Below are 10,942 nucleotides of genomic sequence, written 5' to 3'. Positions count from 1 at the left end.
GAAAGATTACATATTTTTGTCATAAGATCCACAAGTTCAACTTTGAGTTCTTTCAGAACTCTTGGATGTATGCCATCGGAACCTGGTGACTTATTAGTTTTTAATTCGTCTATCAGTTGTAGGACCTCCTCTCTTGTCACCTCAATCTGACTCAGGTCTTTCAACACCCCTTCCAAAATTAGCAGTTCTGGAGTGGGTAAACACTTCTCATCTTCCACAGTGAAGATGGAGGCAAAAAATGCATTTAGCTTCTCAGCTATTTCCCTACCTTCCTTCAGTAATCCTTTTACCCCTTGGTCATCCAAGGGCCCCACTGCCTCCCTGGCTGGTTTCCTGCTTCTAATATATTTGAAGAAATTTTTATTGTTGGTCTTTATGTTTTTTGCAATATGCTCCTCATGGTCCCTTTTTGCCTGCCTGATCACAGTCTTGCATTTGATTTGCCACAGCCTGTGTTCCCTTTTATTAATCTCACTTGGACTAGCTTTTCACCACTTAAAAGAATCCTTCTTACCTTTTACAGCTTCTGTAACTTTGTTTGTTAACCATGTAAGCCTTTTCTTATACCTGTTTGTGCCTTTCCTAACTTGTGGTATATATTTTAGCTGAGCTTCTAGGATTGTAGTTTTAAATAGCCTCCAAACTTCCCCAAGGGTTTTGACTGCATTTACCTTTTCTTTCAGTTTCCTCATCTCAGAGAATTTACCCCTTTTAAAGTTAAAAGTGGTAGTGCTGGTCTTTTGGGGCAACTCCCTATTTAAACAAATGGTGAAATCAATAACGTCATGGTCACTGCTTCCAAGCGGTGCAATCACTTTTACATCTCTCACCAGGTCTTGGGCATTACTTAGGACCAAATCCAGGATCGCCCCACCCCTGGTAGGTTCTGTGACCATCTGCTCCATAGCACAGTGATTGAGAGCATCTAGAAACTCAATCTCTTTCTCTTGACCAGAAATATTGACCCAATCAATCTGCAGGTAGTTAAAATCACCTATTACGACACAGTCTTTACGTTTAGCCACTATCTTTAATCCTTTCATCATATTATAATCATCATCTATATTTTGATTTGGTGGGCGATAACAAACTCCCGTAGTTAAACTTCCTTTTGGGCCCTCTATTTCGACCCAAAGCATTTCTAGAAGAGAATCTAATTCTCTGACCTCAGTCTTACTGGACTGTATACCCTCTCTGACATACAGAGCCACCTCACCTCCAACCCTTCCCTCTCTATCCTTTCGATATAACTTATATCTAGGAATCACTGTGTCCCACTGATTCTCCTCATTCCACCAAGTTTCTGAAATTCCCACAATGTCTATGTTTTCCCCCAACACTAAACATTCCAACTCCCCAATTTTACTTCGAACACTTCTAGCATTTATATACAAACATCTATAATTTCCCAAGCAAGTTAGGCCCGCTGCCTCGAGACTTTGGCAGACAGTCCATACTGTTTGTCACCATCTCAGTGGACAACTCTGATCCATTACCCGGTAGAAAAGTAATAGCTAACCCTTCATCTCTTTGAGATGAGTCTTCCCGAACCAGAGACATTTCATCTCCTGTTGGCTTTCCCCCAAGATTTAGTTTAAAAACTGCTTTGCCCAATACAAAAGAAGACTGCAGATTTATACCCTGCCCTTCTCTCTGAATCAGAATCTCAGAGCAGTTTACAATCTCCTTTATCTTCTTCCCCCACAACAGACACCCCATGAGGTGGGAGAGGCTGAGAGAGCTCTCACAGAAGCTGCCCTTTTAAGGACAACTCCTAGGAGAGCTATGGCTGACCCAAAGCCATTCCAGCAGCTGCAAGTGGAGGAGTGGGGAATCAAACCCGGTTCTTCCAGATAAGACACACACTTAACCACTACATCAAACTGACTTCACTACACCAAACAGGAAGAACAAGGGGTTTTATACCCAATATGACATAGGCACAGGTATTAACATAAAGATGACACAGTTGGCCCCTAGGTAAAGGTATTCATTTAACCAGGCATCCTTCCATTGGGAATCCTAAATTTGGATGATTTTACATTCATTAGCAGATGTTTATATTACAAACAGATCTTCTTCTGACCGTTATCAGAACAAGAAAGATTTGTTGAAGAATAAACAGGAGAACAGCTTGACACAGGGCGGTGTGAGACCTCCCAATCCAGATGGGCTGGGGCCAGAAACCTAAGCATCTACACTGGGAATGGGCTGACCTTGGTGCCAAACGGCCATCATACATTCCCTTTCCTTGAATGTAACAAGGGGGTGCCTGTTGCTTCAAGGCCTCGCCTCCCTATGCACCCAGCCATGATCAGGGCTCAGAGATCTCGGGAAGCTAATTCCCTGGATTGATTGATGTTAAACAGAGCTCCTTAGCAGTACTGGCTAGATAGAGAAAGCAGAGGTCAAAAAGGGACCAGAAACTTAAGTTACATATACATTTTCTTTCTATGTCTCTCTATTTTTGTTAATGCTGAGCTATTTTTCCTGAAGTACAATACATAATGGCAGGGGTACCTTACCAAAAAGAGCCTTAGAGGATTGGCTACATCAGGGGGTGTGGCCTAATATGCAAAGGACCTCCTGCTAGAATTCCACCCCCGCATAATGGTATACAGTAAAGTACACCAGAAGCTGGGATGTTCCAGAAACAGGTTGCTGGAGCACTCCTTACCAGAAAGAAACAGGCTCGGGCTATAAATTAGCCCCACCTTGATGCAGAAAGGCTGAAAGGAACATATCAATTATGGTCCCACATTCAGTCACCAGGAGGGTGGGGCTGCATGAATAATTTGATGCTTATTAAGGACCTTGTTCACAGGGAAGGAACTCCCAAATTCCAAGTATGTGTATGGCTTCTACCAGGTCTTTTTTTGTAGCAGGAACTCCTTTGCATATTAGGCCACACACCCCTGATGCAGCCAATCCTCCAATAGCTTACAGTAGGCCTGGTACTAAGAGCCCTGTAAGCTCTTGGAGGATTGGCTACATCACAGGTGTGTAGCCTAATATGCAAAGGAGTTCCTGCTGTTAAAAAAGCCCTGGTTTCTACCCTGTGTGAACTTTTTGATGTCTAGTTAGAACACTACTCCAAGAGAAACACTTTCCACACACCAAGCACTTGTATGGCTTCTCCTCTGTGTGAATCTTTTGATGTGACTTTAGTCTGCACTTCAGGGAGAAGCACTTGCCACACTCCAAGCATTTATACAGCTTATCTCTTGTATGAATCTTCCGATGTGCAGTTAGGCTGCTGTTGCAGTAGAAGCACTTTCCACACTCCAAGCATTTATATGGCTTCTTCCCTGTGTGAACCTTTTGATGTTCAGTTAGGCGGCGATTCTGAAAAAAGCACTTTCCACACTCCAAGCATTTATATGGCTTCTCCCCTGTGTGAATCTTGTGATGTGCATTTAGCTTTCCACTTTCAAAGAAGCACTTTCCACACTCCAAACATTTGTATGGCTTCTCTCCTGTATGCCTCTTTCGATGTGCACTTAGGTGGCCACTCCAAGAGAAGCACTTTCCACACTCCATGCATTTAAATGGCTTCTCTCCTCTGTGAATCTTTTGATGTACCGTTAGGGTATCTTTACTAGAAAAGCACTTTCCACACTCCAAGCATTTGTATGGCTTCTCTCCTGTATGAACTTTTTGATGTTTATTTAGGCGGTTGCTTGTAAAGAAACACTTTCCACACTCCAAGCATTTGTATGGCTTCTCTCCTGTATGAACTTTTTGATGTCTGTTTAGGCTGCTTTTGCAAGAGAAGCACTTTCCACACTCCAAGCATTTATGTGGCTTCTCCCCTGTGTGAACCATTTGATGTACAGTTAGTTTATCGTACCGGACAAAACATTTTCCACACTCCAAGCATTTATATGGATTTTCCCCTGTATGAATCTTTTGATGTGCAGTTAAGTATCCATTCTGAGAAAAGCATTTTTCACACTCTAAGCATTTATATGGCTTCTCTCCTGTGTGAATGTTTTGATGCCGATTTAGGCTGCTATTTGTAGGGAAGCACTTTCCACACACCAAACATTTATCTGGCTTCTCCCCTGAATGATTCCTTTGGTGCACAGTTAGGCTCCAATTTCGAGAGAAGCACATTCCACACTCCATGCATTTATATGGTTTCTCCCCTGTGTGAACCTTTTGATGTCTAGTTAGGTGGGCATTCTGAGAGAAGCACTTTCCACACTCTAGGCATTTATACGGCTTCTCCCTTGTGTGAATCTTTTGATGGTGAGTTAATGCAGATCTCCACTGGAAACTCCTCCCACATTCCAAGCATTTATACCCTTTCCAGCATTCTGTAACATTCTTATTTCCTTTAACACCAAATCTGCTTCTGAATCCTTCCGGATTTAGGGCACCATTAGGCCTTCTCCTTCTCCTCCCTGGTTCATCTTGGGCTGAGACCTCAGGTTTATCTCTGCCCTGACAAGCAACCAATTTCTTCCTTTGCTTCTCTTTTGCTTCCCTTTTCCTTCTGAACTGCCCGGCTGATACCACTCGATCCCCAAACTTTGCTTCCACTTGCAGGTTGTTTTCTTTTTCCACAAGGCTCCTTGCTAAGTCCTTCTCACACACCATTTCCCTCACAGCTCCGACTGCAGAAGAGAAACAGAAATCCAATAAGGAGGAAAAGGTACAAATACCAGTTATCAAACTTAGCAGTGACTAGACCATTTTATAATGAGACCCTGGGGCCTGGAAAAACCTTCAGCAATATTAGCCGAGTTCTTGGATATCTTAGAAACAGACAAATGGTGACTAAAAAACCGGGAGGGGGCTTCTTCCTTGTTTTGCAGACACCTGCTCTACAGATTGTATTATGGTTAATATTTTATCCAGTGTTGATTTGAGGAACAAGTAAACCAAAATTTTAAACAAAATGCTTTTCAAAAAACTTGAATTTTACTGATTTTTAAAAAAAACAATACAAACCTGGAAAATAGCATAGCTTCCAGACAAATCTAGGGGGAAAGAACACTCTGGAGTTATAACCATAGTTCCCTCTAAACTATGCTAGGGGGTGCTGGTGCACAAAATTTTAACAGCCAGCTCTGAAATCCCCGCTTCTCAATGAAAGACGGTGGCACCTCCTTCTGGGGCCCACAGAATTTGACCTTGTGGTCCAATCTTTTTGAATCTTTGGGGAAGTTTTTGAAGAGGGGCACCAGCAGATATGCTGCAAATTTGGTTCCTCTACCTCAAAAAGCAGCACCCCTCCAAAGTTCCATATATCCCAAGATTGATTTCCCATTATAGCCATAGGGCTCATAGTCTGCAATGGTCCCCAACATCTACAGTGAAACTGGGGGAAGAGGTTTGTTTTTGTTTGTTTTTTGCACGCCCCTCTTATGCTTTTCAGTATGAATGATAAGCAGCCTTGAGTCACAGATCACAGGGAAAAGCGGGATATAGATAGCTGAACAAATAAGTACTTTGGGCAGGCAGATAACATTTAAGCAACTTCCTGTTTGTTAGATTAGGCAGGGTTCTGACAGGGATTGTTCCTCCTCTGCTATACTTAACCTGTCATGCTGGTGGTCATATTTCACTTAAAAAAAAAAAGTAGACTGCAAGAGTACCCCCACCCCCACCAAAGCACTGGTATGTTTTCTGAGGCTCACTGCATGGAAACAGTATAAGGCCAAGTCTACCTACCAATATAGTGCAAAGAGGTGGCTAGACCTGTTCTCCAGAGGCTAGTTCTACCAATATAATAATAATAATAATAATTAATAATAATAATAATTTTTTTTATTTCTATCCCACCCTCCCCGCCGGAGCGGGCTCAGGGCGGCTCACAACATAAAACACACATTACATCGGTTTTATATTATAAAAACATGGTTAAAACAATTATAAATTATTAAAATTAACATAACAGTATGGCGTTGTAAACATTAGATTTTTGGTAGACTTCCAAGAGTAAAACATTTCCAGCAGCGTGCCTAGCTTTGTCACTGATTCTGTCACTGGTTGAAGGCCATCCTGAAAAGGTGGGTCTTACAGGCCGTACGAAATTGATCTAAACTTCTTAGGGCCCTCACTTCCTCAGGGAGTTGGTTCCATAATAGTGGAGCGGTGACAGAGAAGGCCCGATCCCGGGTGGCCTTCAGTCTGGCCTCCCTTGGCCCAGGGATATTCAACTGGTTTTTCCCAGATGACCTCAGTGCCCTCTGGGGCTCGTATGGGGAGAGACGGTCCCTCAGGTAGGTAGGTCCTCGGCCATATAGGGCTTTAAAGGTAATAACCAGCACTTTGTAGTGAACTCGGTATACCACTGGCAACCAGTGCAGCCCGCGCAGCCCCGGCTGTATGTACCTTGGGAGCCCCAGCAACAGCCTAGCCGCCGCATTCTGCACCAGCTGCAGCCGCCGAGTTCGGCACAAGGGCAGCCCCATGTAGAGGGCGTTGCAGTAGTCCAGTCTCGAGGTGACCGTAGCATGGATCACCATTGCTAGGTCACGGCGCTCCAGGAAGGGGGCCAACTGCTTCGCCCGTCGAAGGTGAAAAAACGCGGTGGCAGTGGCCGCTATCTGTGCCTCCATTGATAATGAAGGCTCCAGAAGAACCCCCAGGCTCTTGACTTTATGTGCCGCTTTAAGCTGCACACCGTCAAGAACCGGCAGGGGGATTTCCCTTCCCAGGGCACCGCGACCCAAGCAAAGGACCTCTGTCTTTGTTGGATTCAGCTTCAGCCCGCTCAGTCTGAGCCAACCTGCCACGGCTTGCAATGCTAGGTCCAGGCTTTCTGGGACGGAGTCAGGCCGGCCATCCATATAGTGGAAAGGGGCTGATAGAACTGTTCTCCAGAGGCCAGGTCTACCAATATAATGGAAAGGGGTGGGCAGACTTGTTCATCGGAGGATAGGTCAACCAATATAGTAAACTAGGGCAGATAGACCTGTCCCCCAGGAGACTGATCTACCAATATAGTGGAAAGGTGTGGGTGAAAATTGACTTGACTCAGTTTTCTCTTATAATATTTAAAGCACTTTTAAAATATAGTTTAAAAGAATTCATCGTGAGATGTTTAAAGCACTCTTAAAATATAGTTCCCTCAGCTACCAGATACAATGTGGTGTGGTGATTAGAGCAGGGGTGTCAAACATGCGACCCGAGGTCCAGATCAGGCCCCCAGAGGGCTCCTACCAGGTCTGCAAGCAACTCACTGTAATCTGCTTCCTTTTCTCTCTCTTGCTTTCTTCTGTGCCATAGCTTGTTTTGCCAGGCTTCCTCAATCACACAGGAGCTACAGAGCAAACCCCTTATTTTCTTCATTGGCTGACAAGCACATGAAGCAACTTATATACAGAAGTTCACAATGCCCAGCCATTTCCTGTTTTCCCCTGGGTCTTAGGCTCAGAGCATTAACCATGAGTTTTCTGTTATGCATGCCAATGAATCAAAAGTAGGTTTGCAACTTACACACACCTGAACAGCATACTCAAGATTGCTACAGCACAGCTATTGCCTCCAGATTTTGATGCAATAATTCAGACCAAGAGGAGTCAGTTATCAGAAACTGTTAAATAAACAAAGTATTGCAAGAGTGCTGATCTTTTAAGCATGTTTTAAGTTTTTTTTAAAAAAAAATTTAATTGTGTTTGTGTCCTTTATGAAGTTTTACATATCCACCATATGGCATTACATTTTATGACACGTAGGTTCAATACCCCTGGATTAGAGTATCCAACCAGAATCTAAGAGACATGGCTTAATATACCCAGAACTCTTCTACCGTTGCTTCCTGGCTTACTTGGGGCCAGTCCCACCCCATCACCAAACCTAACTCTGAGGTACCTTGTGAGATGCAAACAGAAAAGAGAAGAAAACGTAAGCAGCTTTGTGTTCCCATAAACTGCACAAATAGAGAGGGCAGAAAATATCCTCTCTTTTAAAAGGGGAGTGGGGGTGAAGTAAAGAATGTCCGTTTTCTATTTCAAGCAGTTAGATTTAGTGTCTGGCTAGGATCTAGGTGTCAAACTGATTTGTTATGAGGGCCGAATCTGACATAAATGAGACCTTGCTGAGCTGGGCCATGTGTGTCATAAAATGTAATGCCAGGTAGCAGAGATATAGACTTAATAAAGGACACAGTCAAATACGAAGATTTTTTAAAAACTTAAAATGAAACATGCTTAAAACATTATCACTTGTTGGCCTTAAAGGTGCTTTTTTTGTATTTCTCCCGTGCAGTCCAGGCTCTCTCAGTTGAACAGCAGAGCAACTGAGCCAAGCCTCTCTTCCTTCTATTGGCTGAGGATCCTCCCCCTCCTGGTCCAATGGAGAAGGAAGGAAAGCACCAGAGATTCCTTTGAAGCAAGCTATCCCTCCCCCTCTTCCTCTCCAGGGGAGGAGCCTCAGCCAATGGAGAAAATAGAGACTTTGCTCTGTAGCTCCTCCGTGATTGAGCAAGCTTGGCAAAGCAAGCTGTGATGAAAAAGGAAGCAAGAGAGGGAGAAGGAAGCAGACAAGAGCCAGTTGTTCAGGGGCCTGATAAGAGCCCTCCAGGGGCCCAATTCACTCCCTCGGTCGCAAGTTTACCCCCCCCCCCCAATCTAGAAGTTCCAAGTTCAGACTATGACTTCTGCACTAAAAGTCGCTGGCTGACTCTGAGTCCGGCACACGTTCTCACCTTAACCTACCTCACAAGATTGTTGGGGGATAAAATAAAGCAAAGACTACTACAAGCCACTTTCAGTCCTCACAGTGAAGGAAAGGGAGAATATTTGTTACACATCTAATTCTGGCTTTAGTTTGCCCAGAAAGGGTGATCTCTGAGGCTGTTGCTTCGTCCCGTATGGCAGCAAATCTTTTCTCAGGAGGCAAAGCTAGCCTAAATATCGGCTTGGGACACTCCCTGGTGGAGCCTAAACAGGGAAGGGGACAGGGAGGGAAGGAACCACAGCAAGGTCTCCTGCTTTAGATTCACCCTCAACATGAGCCATTTTCTCCTGGGGATCAGCTGTAATTCAGAGCGCTCCAGACACCACCTGGAGGATGGCAACCCAAGGCAGCATTGCTCATTCCGTTTTGAAACTGACAATAAATATCGCAAGCAAGGAATACAAGTAATAATTCAATACTCAGCTTTAGAGGCACACTCCGCCACTGAGCTAGGGACTCTCCTCTAGTCTAGAAAAGTCAACAATACCTTTACCTTGTCTCCTCTCATCAGCCTCATTCAGTCAAAGGACACTGTGTCAAATTAGAAAGGCTGAAGAAGAAAAGGTGAGCCACAGGGATTTCCTAGGAGGAACCTAATGAGATATTGTCCCTCTCTCCCGATCACAGCCCTCCCCAGGTTTCTCTTGACAGCATTTAAGTTCTTTATGCTTTCCTTCTCAGGAGCTTTGAGCTTCCCAAGTGTGGGAGCTCCGTTCTTTCCTTCTAACAAATGAAAGTGCACACTGATATCAAAGAGGGTCAAAGGGAGACAACCTTCTCTTCCGTAATCATTACGAAAGGGAAAAAATCCTTACCCAGAGAGGCCACAATCTCATAATTTTCCTTCATTACATTCCAGTAGAATTTTCTTTGGCCTGTATCCAGGAGAGCCCATTCCTCTGCTGTGAAGGAAATGGCTACCTCCTCAAAGGACACGGGGGATCTCTGAAAGAGGAAAATATGGCTCAGTGGAACATCTATTCTTGTCCCCAACTATTCAAGAAAGCAAGCAGAATTCCGCTGGCCAATCAGCTGACTAAAGAATACAACAGGTCGAACTGATGACAAAGAGCAGGGGTGGAATTCTAGCAGGAGCTCCTTTGCATATTAGGCCACACACCCCTGATATAGCCAATCATCCAAAAGTTTACAAAAAAGAGCCTTGGAGGATTAACTACATCAGGGGGTGCGGCCTAATATGCAAAGGCTCTCCTGCTAGAATTTCACCCCTGTAAAGGAGAACTGCATGGGTTTCTTTTTTCACCCTCTGACAAGTCTAACATACTGAAACTCTCCAAAAAATATAAATGCAGGCGCTTGCAAAGAACTGGGCTTCTCTTGGTTGAGAGCAATTGAATGCGGAAGGAAAAAAAATCGTTTAGCTGACATTATACTGCCTTGCAAGTTAAACCCCATAAATGCACAGAAATTACGCTCTGAGGAAACTTTCTGCTTTAAGAATTTCTCTCTGCAGAGCATTCTGTGTTAGTTTGCATCTTGCTCTGTAACCAAGAACTTGCCTAATTAAAATCTCTGTGTCTTTTGTTCTGTCTTTAACCTAACAAAGCTAAGGCCCATTCATGGGGTTGGATGGGTGACAGACGCAGAGCTTCACTCTCCAGAGCAGGGGGTCTTCCATTTCTTGTGCCATGGACCTCTTTGACAGCCCCGTGAACCATATGGACACCTTATCAGATTATGTTTCTAAATGAGTGTAAGTCCCCTGCAGCAGAAACACCCAAAAGAAAGTTTTAAAACTTTAACTATTTGGAAACATACAATAAAAGGTTTCTTTGCTCATTTGTCACTTTGGAGGGGGGGTGGGAAGCCTCCTGTGTACATAAATAACAAATCTTCTTGCTTCTTCGATCAACTCCCCTGCTCTTCAGTGACCTCTGTTCTCTTCAGGCTCAATACAAAAACTTACCTCAGAAAAGCAATCCAAAACCTTTCCACTTGCTACCCTAAAAGATCTGGGAACTGAGGGGAAGCCTCATACCACACGATGTAAAAGGAAAGAGTGTTGACGTGTGTTGATAATTCAAGAGGGCCAAGCAAAGATGCCACCCCTCCCTTCTCTTCTGCGTTCATCATAAAAGGGGGGGAAAGAGCCTTACACAGAGAGGCCACGGTTTCATAATTTTCCTCCATCACTTCCCAGAAGACTTTTCTTTGGCGTCCATCCAGCAGAGTCCATTCCTCCTCCGTGAAGGACACGGCTACCTCCTCAAAGGACACAGGGGATCTCTGA

At 44.1% G+C, this 10,942-nt stretch overlaps 1 protein-coding gene across 1 annotated transcript in view; it reads right to left on the bottom strand.

Annotated features, from left to right (window-relative positions):
* Positions 1-3,051: 3,051 nt before the first annotated feature.
* Positions 3,052-10,942, bottom strand: part of LOC132571864 (zinc finger protein 91-like) — a 53,275-nt gene continuing 45,384 nt past the window's right edge. The window contains exons 13-14 of the mRNA XM_060238657.1: positions 10,809-10,938; positions 3,052-4,619 (exon numbers count right to left, since the gene is read on the bottom strand). Coding sequence (XP_060094640.1) covers positions 3,052-4,619; positions 10,809-10,938 — 1,698 coding nt within the window. The remainder of the gene's footprint in view (positions 4,620-10,808; positions 10,939-10,942) is intronic.

This window comes from Heteronotia binoei, chromosome 5, assembly GCF_032191835.1.
Source record: "Heteronotia binoei isolate CCM8104 ecotype False Entrance Well chromosome 5, APGP_CSIRO_Hbin_v1, whole genome shotgun sequence".
Classification (NCBI taxonomy): Eukaryota; Metazoa; Chordata; class Lepidosauria; order Squamata; family Gekkonidae; genus Heteronotia; species Heteronotia binoei.
This window is presented reverse-complemented; position numbering and strand designations above follow the sequence as displayed.